General features: G+C 42.7%; 1 protein-coding gene across 1 annotated transcript in view; it reads left to right on the forward strand.

Annotated features, from left to right (window-relative positions):
• acmsd (aminocarboxymuconate semialdehyde decarboxylase) overlaps positions 1-15,572 on the forward strand; it is a 60,246-nt gene that overhangs the window by 22,062 nt on the left and 22,612 nt on the right. The window contains exon 6 of the mRNA XM_043694053.2: positions 7,872-7,965. Coding sequence (XP_043549988.1) covers positions 7,872-7,965 — 94 coding nt within the window. The remainder of the gene's footprint in view (positions 1-7,871; positions 7,966-15,572) is intronic.

Consider the following 15,572-nt stretch of genomic DNA (forward strand, 5'->3'; position numbering starts at 1 on the left):
AGCATCTTTTATACCAGGCAACATCCTGGTGAACCTCCTCTGCACCCTCTCCAAAGCATCCACATCCTTTGGGTAATGTGGCAACCAGAATTGTCTGCAATATTCCAAATGTTGCCGAACCAAAGTCCTATACAACTGTGAGATGACCTGCCAACCCTTATACTCAATGCCCTGTCCGATGAAGGAAAGCATGACGTATGCCTTCTTGACCACTTTATCGACCTGCGTTGCCACCTTCAGGGTACAATGGACTTGAACACCCAGGCCACTCTGTACATCAATTTTCCCCAGGGCTTTTCCTTTAACCTTATAGTTCGCTTTAGAACTGGATCTTCCAAAATGCATCACCTCGCATTTGCCTGGATTGAACTCCATCTGCCATTTCTCTGTCCAACTCTCCAATCTATCTTTATTCTGCTGCATTCTCTGGCAGTCTACTTCACTATCTGCTACTCCATCAATCTTACAGTTATCTTCAAAACTACTAATCAGACCACCTATACCTTCCTCCAGATCATTTATGTATATAAGCAACAGTGGTCCCAAAGCAGATCCCCGTGGTATACCATTGATCACAGTTCTCCTTTTGAGAAACTCCCTTCCATTACTACTCTGTCTCCTGCTGCCCAGCCAATTCTCTATCCATCTAGCTAGCACCCCCTGGACCCCATGTGACTTCACATACTCCATCAGCCTAATATGGGGAACCTTACCAAATGCCTTACCAAATACCAAATGTCCATGTATATGACATCTATATCTCATTAATCAACTTTTTCATTTCCTTAAATAATGCTATTAAGACATGACCTTCCCTGCACAAAACTATGCTGCCTATCACTGATAAGCCCATTTTCTTTCAACTGTAAATAGATCCTATCCCTCAGTATCTTCTCCAGCAGCTTCCCTACCAGTGATGTCAGGTTCACTAGTCTATAATGACCTGGATTATCCCTGCTACTCTTCTTAAACAAGGGACAACATCAGCAACTCTCCAACGCTTCAGGACTTCACCCGCGTTCAAGGATCCTGCAAAGATATCTGTTAAGGCCCCAGCTATTTTCCCTCTCGCTTCCCTCAGAAACCTGGGATAGATCCCATCTGGACCTGGGGACTTGTCCACCTTAATGCCTTTTAGAATAGGAGAAAGTGAGGACTGCAGATACTGGAGATCAGAGCCGAAAATGTATTGCTGGAAAAGCGCAGCAGGTCAGGCAGCATCCAAGGAGCAGGAGAATCGACATTTCAGGCATGAGCCCTTCTTCAGGAATGAGGAAAGTGTGCCAAGCAGGCTAAGATAATAGGTAGGGAGGAGGGACTTGGGGGAGGGGCATTGGAAATGCGATAGGTGGAAGGAGGTTAAGGTGAGGGTGATAAGGTGAGGGTGATAGGCCGGAGTGGGGGTGAGGGCGGAGAGGTCAGGAAGAAGATTGCAGGTTAGGAAGGTGGTGCTGAGTTTGAGGGTTGGAACTGAGACAAGGTGGGGGGAGGGGAAATGAGGAAACTGGAGAAATCTGAGTTCATCCCTTGTGGTTGGAGGGTTCCTAGGCGGAAGATGAGGCACTCTTCCTCCAGCCATCATGTTGCTATGGTCTGGCGATGGAGGAGGCCAAGGACCTGCATGTCCTTGGTGGAGTGGGAGGGGGAGTTGAAGTATTGAGCCACGGGGTGGTTGGGTTGGTTGGTCCAGGTGTCTCAGAGGTGTTCTCTGAAACGTTCCACAAGTAGGCCTTTTAGAATAGCCAACACTTCCTCCCTCCTTACGCCAACTTGGCCTAGAGTAATCAAACATCTATCCCTAAGTTCAACATCCGTCATTTCTCTCTCCTCAATGAATACTGACTCAAAGTACTCATTAAGAATCTCACCCATTTTCTCTGACTCCGTGCATAACTTCCCTCCTTTGTCCTTCAGTGATCCAACCCTTTCTCTAGTTATCCTCTTGCTGCTTAGAAATGAATAAAAGGCTTTGTGATTTTCCTTACCCCTGTTTGCTAAAGATATTTCATCACCCCTTTTAGCCCTCTTAATTCCTTGTTTCAGATTGGTCCCAATATTCTTCCAAAGCTTCATCTGTTTTTAGTTGCCTAGACCTTTTTCCTCTTAGCTAGTCTCATAATTTCACCTGTCATCCTTGGTTTCTTAATATTGCCATTTCTATCCCTCATTTTCACAGGGACATCTCTGTCTTGAACTCTAACCAACCTCTCTTTAAATGCCTCCCACACATCATGTGGATTTACCCTCAAACAGCTGCTTTTAATCCATGTTTCCCAGCTCCTGCCAAATTTTGCCATAGTTGGCCTTCCTCCAGTTTAGCACTCTTCCTTTAGGACCACTCTTTTCTTAGTCCATGAGTATTCTAAAACTTATGGAACTGTGATCACTATTCCCAAAGTAATCCCTGACTGAAACTTCAACCACCGGGCCAGGCTCATTCCAGGTCCAGTATGGTCCCTTCCTGAGTTGGACTATTTACATTCTGCTCTATAAAACCCTCCTGGATGCTCATGACAAATTCTGTTCCATCTAAACCTCTAACACTAAGTGAATCCCAGTCAATGTTGGGAAAACTAAAATCTCCGATCATCACCACCCTGTTGCTCCTACATCTTTCCATAATCTATTTACATATTTGTACTTTTATCTCATACTCAATGTAGGAAGGCCTGTAGTAATCGCACCCTTCCTATTTCTGAGCTCTGCCCATATTGCCTCACAGCTCAAGTCCTCCATCGTGCCCGCTGTGATATCCTCTCTGACCAGTAATGCAATTCCTCCACCCCTTTTACCTCCCTCTCAATCCCATCTAAAGCATCTATATCCTGGGATATTTAGTAGCCAATCTTACCCTTCCAAGTCTCAGTAATAGCAATAACATCATACTCCCAGGTATTAATCCAAGCCCTAAATTCATCTGCCTTACTTACTACACTTCTCACATTAAACCAAATGCACCTCAGATCACCTGTCCCTTTGTGTTCATCATCTGCTCCCTGCCTACTTTTCCCCTTAGTCATGCTGACTTCATTTTCTAGTTCCTTACAGGCTTTAGTTACTACCCCCTTACTGTCCACTGACCTATTCATTTGGTTCCCATCCCCCACCAACATTAGATTAGATTAGATTAGATTCCCTATAGTGTGGAAACAGGCCCTTTGGCCCAACAAGTCCACAACCGACCCTCCGAAGAGTAACTCATCCAGACCCATCTCCCACATTTATCCCTGACTAATGCACATAACACTATGGGCAATTTAGCATGGCCAATTCACCTGACCTGCACATAGAGTCATAGAGTCATAGAGGTGTACAGCATGGAAACAGAACCTTCGGTCCAATCCGTCCATGCCGACCAGATATCCCAACCCAATCTAGTCCCACTGACCTGGCCCATATCCCTCCAAACCCTTCCTATTCATATACCCATCCAAATGCCTCTTAAATGTTGCAACTGTACCAGCCTCCACCACTCCCTCTGGCAGCTCATTCCATACCCATACCACCCTCTGTGTGAAAATGTTGCCCCTTAGGTTTCTTTTATATCTTTCCCCTCTCACCCTAAACCTATGCCCTCTAGTTCTGGACTCCCTGACACCAGGGAAAAGACTTTGCTTATTTACCCTATCCATGTCCCTCATAATTTTGTAAACTTCAATAAGGTCACCCCTCAGCCTCCGATGCTCCAGGGAAAAAAGCTCCAGCCTGTTCAGCCTCTCCCTATAGCTCAAATCCTCCAACCCTGGTAACATCCTTGTAAATCTTTTCTGAACCTTTTCAAGTTTCACAACATCTTTCTGATAGGAAGGAGACCAGAACTGCACACAATATTCCAACAGTGGCCTAACCAATGTCCTGTACAGCCGCAACATGACCTCCCAACTCCTGTACTCAATACTCATCTTTTGGATTGTGGGAGGAAACCAGAGCACCCATAGGGAATGCAAGCAGATACGGGGAGAATGTGCAAACTCCACACAGTCACCCAAGCTGGGAATCAAACCTGGGTCCCTGGCGCTGTGAGGCAGCAGTGCTAACCACTGAGCCACTGTGCCACCCATTCATTTAAATCTTCCCAACTGTGCTAGCAAAAGCACCCCCTAGGACATTGGTTCTAGTCCTGTCCAGGTATAGGCCGTCCAATTTGTAATAGGGCCACCTCCTCCAGAACCAGTCCCAATGTCCCAAAATTCTGAAGCCCTCCCTCTTGCACGATCTCTCAAGCCACTCATTCATCCTGCCTGTTCTTTCATTTCTACTCTGACTAGCATGTGGTACTGATAGCAATTCTGACATTACTACCTCTGAGGTCCTACTTTTTAACTTGGCTCCTAACTCCCCAAATTCTGCTTGTAGGACCCAATTAATATCTATATCACTGGTGCCTATAGCACCACAACAGCTGGCTGTTCGCCTTCCCCCTTTAGAATGTCCTGCAGCTGACCTGAGACATCGCTGATTCGTGCCCCTGGGAGGCAAAATACCATTTGGGGGTCTCGTTTTGACCACAGAACCGCCAATCTACTCCATTTTCAATTGAATCTCTTATCACTATAGCCTTCCACTCTTTTTCCCGCCCTTGTGCACAGCAGAGACAGCTACAGTGCCATGAACCTGGTTACTGCTGCCTTCCCCTGGTGTGCCATCTCCCCAACAGTATCCAAAACAGGTATACCTGTTTTGAAGGGAGATGACCGCAGGGACACCTGCACTGCCTTCCTGCTCTTTCTGTGCCTTTTGGTCACCCATTCCCTTTCTCCCTCAGCAATCCTAATCTGCGGTGTGACCAATTTGCTAGACATACTATCCATGACCTTTCAGCATCATGGATACTCCAAAAGTGAGTCCATTCACAGCTCCAGAGCCGTCATGCGGTCCAACAAGAATTGCAGCTGCACGTGAAGGAGCCAGGGAGATCAGCAGCATCCCTGAGCTCGCACATTGAGCTGGAGGAGCATAACACTAGTCTGGGATCTCCTGCCATTTTCACTCTTAAGCTTAACTTAGTCCAACTATAATATCAAATAATAGATAAATGAAATAATTTTTTTCTACCAATCACACTACTTACCAGCACACGATAAAAAAGGAAAGCCTTACCTTATCAATACACCACATACTTTGGGACTATGGGAGAAAACTGGAGCACGTGGCTAGAGGAAGAAGATGGGTGGGAGACACTGCACATAAAGTGTCTCGGGTTTAGCCACTGCCCAAATATATCAGCTCACTCATCTTCCCAGAGCGCAATTTGACTGCTCCCATTCGGCTCCTCAATCTCGCTGCTGCTGCAGAATGAAGGCCACTGATTCCACGAGGTAAATATTTAAATGGGAAACTAGCCTATTACGTGCTCTTGTAGCCATTATATTTGTAAAGTGAGTCCAGTTGATTTTCTGGTCAATGGTAACCCCAAGGATGTTGAGAGTAGGGGATTCAGTGATAGTAGCACCACTGAATGTCAAGGAGCAGTGGCTAGATTATCTCTTATTGGAGATGGTCATTGCATGGCAGTTGTTTCGCACAGGTGTTACTTGCCACTTATCAGCCCAAGCCTGGATATTGTCCAAATCTTGATGCATTTGAACATGAACTACTTCAGTATTGAGTATTCAGTAATGGACTCAGGAGAATCCTGTACTACCTGGCTAATATTCCTAGGCTGTCTGGCAGTCACACTTTCCCTTTTATCAGCATGGTATTAACCTGAGCCTCACTATCTTCCCTCAATATACTTCTCAGCTTCACAGATGCACCACATTGACTCTCACCATCACTTGGGTTCTCAGTTCTAGTTGCTGCATTTCGTAACATTTCATACACATACATTTGTCTAAGCCATGCAAAGCTTTCAGGCAACACAGTGGCTCAGTGGTTAGCATGGCTATCTCACAGCACCTGGGATCCAAGTTCAATTCCAGCCTTGGGTGACAATACGTGTAGAGTTTGCACATTCTGCCCATGTCTGCATGGGTTTCTGCCATGTGCTCCAGTTTTCTCCCATAGTCCCAAAGTATGCAGATTAAGTGGATTGGCCATACTAAGTTGCTCCTTGATGTGCAAGCTAGGTGGATGTTGCATTATGTGGATAAGTATGGGTCTGGGTGGAAGACTCTTTGGAGTATTAGTGCAGACTTAATGGGCCAAATGCCTCTCCCTGCACTGTAGGGATTCTATGATGAACTCCTTACGTGCCACAGGATGAGCCTTAAATATGGGTTAAGTTACCTTGCCAAACCTTCGCTTACTTTCAGACTATTTACTATAAACTGCAGACTAGAAATAGAACTACTCACTAAGTAGCTCTTTCTAGCGTGCCTGTAAGGTGTGTACTTAAGAGGTGTGTAATTTTTCTATTATCCAGCTATTTACAAATCTGTCCTAAATGTAATAAATTAATCCAGCTATTTGGATTCAATGCTTACAGCAGATAGTCACTGACCAATCAATTAATTACTTTTCTTTTTTTGTCTCTTCCTTCCTAATATTTATATGTAAATTAATTTTGAAAGAAATGAGCAAAATGCTCACCAACCAATTACTTGCTTCCCTGTGACGCCACACTTTGATTATCTAAACAGCAGACTAGACATAATAGCGAATAACTATCGCCCCTCTCACAGCCCTCTCTAACCATCAGTACTCTCATTTTCCCCCTCATTACTCCCTCTCTCCCTCACCCATCTCATTGCTCTCTCTGATCTCACTTATTTATTACTTACTTATTACTTTTTAGTCTTTTTAGTTTTAAATCTGTCAGTTGTTTTGCCTGGATTTTCTCCCTCACAGCACCAAATTCCTTTACTCACCAAGTTTCCAAGCTTACACAATGTAACTCGATGTACCTAGTGATGAACTGCTGATTTCATGTTGCAGACTTTGTGCACTTAGTAAAGCAACCTGCATTTATATCGGCCTAAATTCAACAGAGCTGAGTCAGCAAGGCTGGCTAGAAAAATGAATTCAACAAGCCATCCAATTAATTCTTTGCAGCTGTCTCTCAAGCAGGGAGTTTGTATATCCCTACCTAAGAGTGAAAGAAACTTATCTTTAATGCAGTTATAGTTGCTAAATGCAAACTAGAGTAGATTTTGGAAATAGATTAAGGACTGTTTTTTCCAAGGAGTGGCAATCTCATGCAGATTGCCAACCTGCACCCTTGTTTTTATGAGAGAGCTCCACATGTCTGACAGTAGGTTGCTTCAGAAATATTGAGACGTAGTACAAGTCTGACAATACTCTCCTCCCCCAAGCCACCTCAAGCCCACTTATCTGGGAGGGCAGCCTACTTTCATGTTCTTTCCTCTTCCAGGCACAGTTGCAGCAGTGGTCACCTCTCCCAATGGCCCTGCTGAGGCTCGAATTAATTTGTTACTCATTCTAATTGGCTAGTAAAATGTGTTGGATAACAACTAATTAATTGTCTAACCTCCAAAAACACAAGGGCAAAATCCTGCCCTTCCAAGGAAGTATCAGTCCTGGCTTTCTGTTCAGCCGTAAGGAACTCCGCTGTAATGATAGCATTTACTCCATTGATTCTTTCCAAAAGTGAAATGCCAGAGTGATGAATTAGGTTAGTGTTCCACTGGTCCGAACCTTGACAAAACATAGAGTCATATCTTCATATTTGTTCCCAGTTTTCAAGTTTCGTTATGAAATAACAAGGAGACCAAAACTGCACACAGTATTTGAAACGTGATCTCATCAATGCCCTTATAACTGAAGCATAACATTGTTACTTTTAAATTCCTCTGCAATAAAGGATAGCGTTCTATTAGCTTTGAACTGACAATGGAGAAAATCATGGATTATTGTTTGACCTATTATTATTAATTGGAAAACTAAGTACTTTGCATTATTTTTGTTTGAAGGCTGCAGAAAAGTTAAAATGTGCCATATTTGTACACCCTTGGGATATGAAGATAGATGGGAGAATGTCGAAGTACTGGCTTCCATGGCTTGTAGGTTAGTACTACTACAGAGGGCTGCAAATAATGAGCAGTATATTGTACCACAGGTCACGGTAAGTCTGTATTTCAGTAATCCTCTATAAACTGATTTTTTTAATCTCAAACATGTTACTTTGGAGAGCACCAAGAATTGGCCTGATCTAATTCCAAGAAGCAAGATGGAAAATTAAAGGGACAACCAGCAGGCCACAATTACAAGAGACATATTATTATTCAGATTATTCGGATGGAAGAACAAAAGTACAATTTCAACAACTATACATGTATGCTGACCCTCCTTATTAAAGTTAAAATCACACAACACCAGGTTATAGTCCAACAGGTTTAATTGGAAGCACACTAGCTTTCGGAGCAACGCTCCTTCATCAGGTGATAGTGGAGGGCTCAATCCTAACACAGAATTTATAGCAAAAATTTACAGTGTGATGTAACTGAAATTATACATTGAAAAATTGATTGTCTGTTAAGCCTTTCATCTGTTAGAATACAGTGATAGTTTCACTTCTTTCAGGTGTAAATCACAAAACTTTTTTTTTAAAGTTGCATTCTCGGGTTAGCTGTTAACAATGGTGATAGCTAGACAACATATTGTTTAGCTATCACATTGTTAACAGCTAACCTGAGAATGCAACTTTAAAAAAAAAGTTTTGTGATTTACACATGAAAGAAGTGAAACTATCACTGTATTCTAACAGATGAAAGGCTTAACAGACAATCAATTTTTCAATGTATAATTTCAGTTACATCACACTGTAAATTTTTGCTATAAATTCTGTGTTAGGATTGAGCCCTCCACTATCACCTGATGAAGGAGCGTCGCTCCGAAAGCTAGTGTGCTTCCAATTAAATCTGTTGGACTATAACCTGGTGTTGTGTGATTTTTAACTTTGTACACCCCAGTCCAACACCGGCATCTCTAAATCATGACTCCTTATTAAAGGAAGAATGTGCTTTGGAGGTGTTTCTGAATAATTTACTAGAATGATCATATTCAAAAATAAGAAAATAAATTACAGGAGGTTGATCCATTTTGCATAGTAGTGCAAAATGTCAAACTGCACTTTCGGGTAAGTCTGCAAAGTTAAATTCAATTCTGAGATCCTCGAGAAAATTCAGACATCTTGAACAAATAATAAAGATCGAACATTGTAGTTGCTTACTTTGGCAAACACACTGATTTTACATTCTACCATGCAGTCAGTTCCAAAGGCATCAAACCTTGCCCTAAGGAGTTGTTTGTTTTCGGCATTTCCTGTTGTCCTTCACGTACTAGATGTACAACATGTTCTCAAAATGATTGCAGAATGATAATGCAGTTGCTACATAAAACAAGAGCTTATTTTGAGCATCATGAAGACAATGTTATGTCTGTGAATTTGTTCGTAGCTGCTCTCAACCGCATTTTTCTAGTTTTTGAGATTCTATACTTGTTATACAAAGGTGCGATACCACACACTATTTTGTTGGCATCAGCTAGTTTTAGCATCTTTGGCATTGTGTTTTGGTTTATAAAGTTCAATATTGTTCATCAAACATTTCCTCATGACCAACAGGACTGTCAGGAACAGATGTCATGAAAGATATTCCAATGGGTTTCTCTTGCCTATCTAGTACTCAACACAGAATTTTTATACTTGTAATTTATGTAACCAATGCTGTATTCAAGTAGATGGTTTGTTGAATAAGCCTACTAAGATGCCTGTGATCAGCTATTACTTCAAATTAGCTTCCATACCAGTGGAAATGAAATAGTAAGATTCCTCATGTGATTAAGAAAACTCCTCTGTTTGAGAATAATGTTGTTATTTAGGTGATAGCATTCTGCTTGCCATCATAATGATTGATGGGTTCTGTATCTTGTCTTTCTGCACAAAAACAGATCACAGTGGCACAGTGGTTAGCACTACAGCCTCACAGCGCCAGAGACCCGGGTTCATTTCCTGCCTCAGGCGACTCTCTGTGTGGAGTTTGCACATTCTCCCCGTGTCTGCGTGGGTTTCCTCTGAGTGCTCCGGTTTCCTTCTATAATCCAAAAATGTACAGGTTAGGTGAATTGGCCATGGTAAATTGCCCGTAGTGTAAGGTGAAGGGGTAAATGTGGGGGAATGGGTCTGGGTGGGTTGCACTTCGGCAGGTCGGTGTGGACTTGTTGGGCCGAAGGGCCTGTTTCCACACTGTAATCTAATCTAAATCTAAAACCACCAGACTTGTATTTATGACTAGCTGAGCATTTTTTCCCAGTAAATAATTGTTTTTGTAACTTGCTGACAACCATCCTTTGATCGAGTGTTGTTGTTGTGTTACCATAGTCTTACTGAACCATACGGCTGCTCTCTCATTAGAGAGAGACGGACTGGTAGTGATTGACCTAGTACACAGCATGTTTGTGTAATTTAATCCACTTCCACTTAGTGGTCTCTTTTGTTGAAACACAAAGGGTCAGATAAGATAGTGAGGCCAGGAATGATGTGATTACAGTAAACAAACTTTGGACTTCCTCCACAATCCACGGGTTTTGCAATGGCTTCAATTTTCCATGGATTGGGTGATACTCCTTCATCACTGAACACATGACCAAACAATTCACTTTTGCTTTCATTGACCAAACACTTTATTTGACATGTATTTGCATTACCTAAGACATTGTAGGCATGCATGTGGATGTGCCTTAACATCATTTTCAGTACAATGGTATTTGGAATGGCATCACTGGCATTGTGTGCCCAAGTTCTTGAAGTGCAGATTAAGTCATTTGCTGATATAATACAGCTGCTGACTGACTCCAAAATTGAGAATATAGAATAGAATAAGATACCTTGTTTCTTCTGCAACCTCAATTCAATGGTAGCCAATAACTTAACCAATTTTAGTGAAACGTTTATCGTCATTCACTTTCTCTATATTATCATTGATTGTCAATGTCAGTATCTTTCTTGTATTGAATGGTTTAGTGTTTGCAGATCAATCATAGATTCTAATCTGATTCTCACTTTTGGATTTCTGGCAATGTGAATGAGTGAGACTCAAAGGTAGGCTCATCCCAAGCTTTCTTATTAATATCAAAAGTCAAGTGCTGACATTCCTTCTCTGTCTGCATTCCAATGTGAAATGATATTTGGCAGCACTGATGTAAACTTCGGCATACAATGGGTCTACATACAGATTGCATTGAATATCTCTCAGCTTGCTGATAGCTGTGAAGCAGTCAATATATCATTCAAGAATGTTGGTGGCACACTTTGGCAGCACTTACGTGACTGCAATCGTGTGTGGCTCTTTTTCACTATTTACTATTTCACTATGGACTTAAAATCTTCAGTAGGTTGCAGAAAAACTACCTGTTTATGCTCAGAAATTGTAGCCTCAATGTAATGCAAATGATCCCAGTAGTGCAGAATTGCACTTAGTTGTGGCTTTTCACGGTCTTCATTTCTTCTCATCTGTGGGGCACCATACAAGGTCAATACCTCCAACTTTAAGTTCTGGGTAGATTACAGGATAACAAATAGATGAAAACACAAAATCTTGGGGATACTTAGCCAGTTGTTGCCTGTTATTTTATTCAAAGACTGTGCTCGGTGAATTGGAATTGGAGGAAAGCTGTGGCATTGTCAAAGGCAGGTGGTCTCCCCGATCCATTTCGCTTGGCACACTGCCTTTCCACCAGCTGAAATGGGTAAGCTTTTAAGGAAAAGTCAGGTGGCATTTTTATACAACATGCACTGAAATATTTTGATGCAGACTGACATTTTCCAAACAGGGACCAGTTATTTTAATTGGCTATACAACATGTGGAACAAATTTTGCACAGGGTTTGATCCATATTTAATTGAGGCAGACCAAGGGTCTGTCATCATGCCCTACCCATTGCAGAAAATCAATTTATTTGCGTGGCTTGCTGAATAATCATGTAGCACTTGCATTCAGGTAGAAAACACAACAAGGAGGCTTTTTTGAATAAGCCTCAGTATACCTTCTGGTTGGCATGGATGGGTTGGACCGAAGGGTCTGTTTCCATGCTGTACATCTCTATGACTCTATGACCTTTTATTTACAAATGAAATTTTCAAAGGGGGCAGCTTTGATCTCCCTGTCTTAGAAAAGAAACTATTGCAACTAAGGTTCATCAGATTGTTCCCGGGATGTTGGAACTGTCCCATGAAGAAAAGTTGGGTAAACTGTGCCTGTATTCTCTGGAGTTTCAAAGAATGAAAGGTGATCTCATTGAAACTTACAAAATATTTAAAGGGGAGGACAGATTACATGCAAGTATGATCTTTCCCTTCATTGGAAAGTCTACAAAGTAGGTCAAAATTTAAAAACAAGAGACATGTCACTTAGGTCAGAGATGAGGAGAATTTTCTTTTTTACAGAGAGGGTTGTGCACCTCTGGAATTCTCTACTACACAGGGCTGTGCACCTTTGGAATTCTCTACCACAGATGAGTGTGCACCTTTGGAATTCTGTACAACAGAGGGCTGTGCACCTTTGGAATTCTCTACCACAGAGGGCTGTGCACCTTTGGAATTCTGTACAACAGAGGGCTGTGCACCTTTGGAATTCTGTACCACAGAGGGTTGTGCACCTTTGGAATTCTCTACCACAGAGGCTGTGCACCTTTGGAATACTTCACTACAGTGGGGTGTGCACCTTTTGAATTCTCTACCACAGAGGGTTGTGCACCTTTGGAATTCTCTCCTACAGACGGTTGTGCACCTTTGGAATTCTCTACCACAGAGGGCTGGGCACCCTTGGAATTCTCTACTACAGAGGGGTGTGTACATTTGGAATTCTCTACCCAGAGGGACGTGCACATTGGCAATTCTCTACCAAAGAGGTCTGTGCACCTTTGGAATTGTCTACGACAGAGGGCTGTCCATCTTTGGAATTCTCTACCACAGAGTGCTGTGCACCTCTGGAATTCTCTACTACAGAGGGTTGTGCACCTTTGGAATTCTCTACTACAGAGGGCTGTGCACTTTTGGAATTCTCTACCACTGAGAGTTGAGCACTTTTGGAAATCTCTACCACTGAGGGTTGAGCACTTTTGGAATTCTCTACTACAGACAGGCACGCACCTTTGGAATTCTCGATCATTGAGAGCTGTGCACCTTTGGAATTCTCAACTGCAGACGGCTGTATAGGCTGAAACTTAGAGAGACTCAGGGTGTGTTTAAGGTGGAGTTTGAAAGATTTCTGATTACCAATGTATACAGGATTTTGGGGAAGAGATGATTAAAAGGCACTGATGTGTGTGATTAGTCTTGATTGCATTGAATTGCAAGACAAGTTCAATAGGCTTTTCTTATGAACCTAAAAAAAAGAGACCTCATAGATGTTGATTAGATTAAATGTTTTATGAGTAGTGGTAGTAGTAGTTCAATATTTGGTCCATATTTGTTGTTTTCCTGTAGACGCTGGTTTGAAACAAATTAGAGGAAACCTTCAAGACCATCAATAATACCCTTACTGGCATAAAATTCTCTAAAGAGGAGGAAAACAACAACAAACTGCCATTCCTAGATGTCACAGTAGAGTGAACAGCCAACGGGGAACTTCAAATCAGAGTCTACAGAAAAACAACACATACGGACCAAATATTGAACTACAGAAGCAATCATCCCAACATCCACAAACATAGCTGCTTCAGAACATTATTCCAATGAGCCACCATACATTGCAGCACAGAGGAACTACACAGAGCAGAGGAAAATCACCTATACAGTGTATTCAAAAAGAACAGGTACCCAATGAACACAGTCCGCACATTTCTCAGCAAAAAACTCGAGCAAGCAGACAAAAGACATCCAGAAACCCTAGCCACTCTCCCTTATATCAAAGACATCTCGGAAATGACTGCCAGACTACTCAGACCCCTTGGCATCATGGTAGCCCACAAACCCACCAACAGACTAAAACAGCAGCCAATGGACTTGAAAGACCCTGTACAGACAGCAAGCAAAAATAATGTCATTTACAAAATACCGTGCAAGGACTGGACAAACAGGCAGAAAACTAGCCACCAGGATACATGAGCATCAACTAGCCACAAAACGACATGACCCTCTCTCACTAATATCCTTACATACAAATGAGGAAGGACACCACTTCGACTGGGACAACACATCCATCCTAGGACAAGCCAAATAGAGACATGCACGAGAATTCCTAGAAGCATGACATTCCAAGCGGAACTCTATCAACAAACACATTGACTTGGACCCGAATTACCACCCCCTGAGAAAAAGAACAAGAAATGACATCACCAACCCAAAGAAACCCAAACATATAAACAAAAAGCAGGAATGCTTCGTTGGGAAACTCACTGAAGATGTTACCATAATGGTGATGAAACATCTGAACATGAATCTTCCAGCTCAGCGAGCAAATCTACATCCAGAACCTCAACCTGAGCTACAAATCTTCTCAAAACTCGCTCCTTTAAAACTTGTCTCTATTTAATGTCGTAAGAAATACAGCTTCTGCTCGGGCAGAGAGTCAAGATGAGTAGGGGACTGCCTGACATTCAGCTTGTCAACCCTTATGTGGACAGTATCCTGACGCTGACTATTTCCATACCCTTGGACTGGTATCAAAGGCTACCTGGACTTACTGTCCCTGGATCCCTGAGTGAAGGGTATCCCCCTTGACTTGACTGAGGCCTACTGACAACTATGACAAAATTGCTTGCTTTGTATCTGTGCTAAACAGCACAGCAGCACAGAATTCGCAAGATACCCACACTGTTTTCCATGTTTGATTAGATTAGATTCCCTACATTATGGAAACAGGCCCCTTGGCCCAACACGACCCTCCGAAGAGTAACCCACCTAGACCCATTCCCCTACCCTACATTTACCCTTGACTAATTGTCTAACACTATGGGCAATTTAGCATGGCCAATTCACCTGACCTGCACATCTTTGGATTGTGGGAGGAAACTGGAGCATCTGCAGGAAACCCACGCAGACATGGGGAGAATGTGCAAACTCCACACAGATAGTTGCCCAAGACTGGAATCGAACCTGGGTCCTGGTGCTGTGAGGCAGCAGAGCTAACCACTGAGCCTTGTGAATACTGCCTGATAGACTTATGGTTAGCACTACTGCCTCATAGCACCTAGCACCTGAGTTCGATTCCACCCTCGGGGCAACTGTCTATGTGGAGTTTGCATGTACTTCCTGTGTCTGTATAGGTTTCCTCCAGGTGCTCTGGTTTCCTCCCACAGTTCAAAGATGTACAGGTTAGGTGGATTGGCCATGCTAATTTGCCCATAGTACCCAGGGATATGTAGGCTAGGTGGGTTAGCCATAGAAAATGCAGGGGTTGGGTTGGGTGGGATGTTCCTTGGAAGCTCTGTATGGACTTGACAGGCCAAATGGCCTGCTTCCATATTATATGGATTCTATGATCAAAGGTGTTTTTCTTCACAAATTTCTCCACGAGGGATAGGTGATACAGGTTTGTCCAACTACTTGGAGCATTCCAAGGTAGCAAGGCCAGCCTTATCCTTTGTAACACCAGGGACAAGTAGTGACACTTGATGTTTACGTCCCAAGGGTCTACACACAGCTTGATGCAGCCTCACACAAAGGCAGCCAT

Source organism: Chiloscyllium plagiosum, unplaced genomic scaffold, assembly GCF_037043375.1.
Source record: "Chiloscyllium plagiosum isolate Xiang-an unplaced genomic scaffold, Cpla_swu_hap1 HiC_scaffold_7, whole genome shotgun sequence".
Classification (NCBI taxonomy): domain Eukaryota; kingdom Metazoa; phylum Chordata; class Chondrichthyes; order Orectolobiformes; family Hemiscylliidae; genus Chiloscyllium; species Chiloscyllium plagiosum.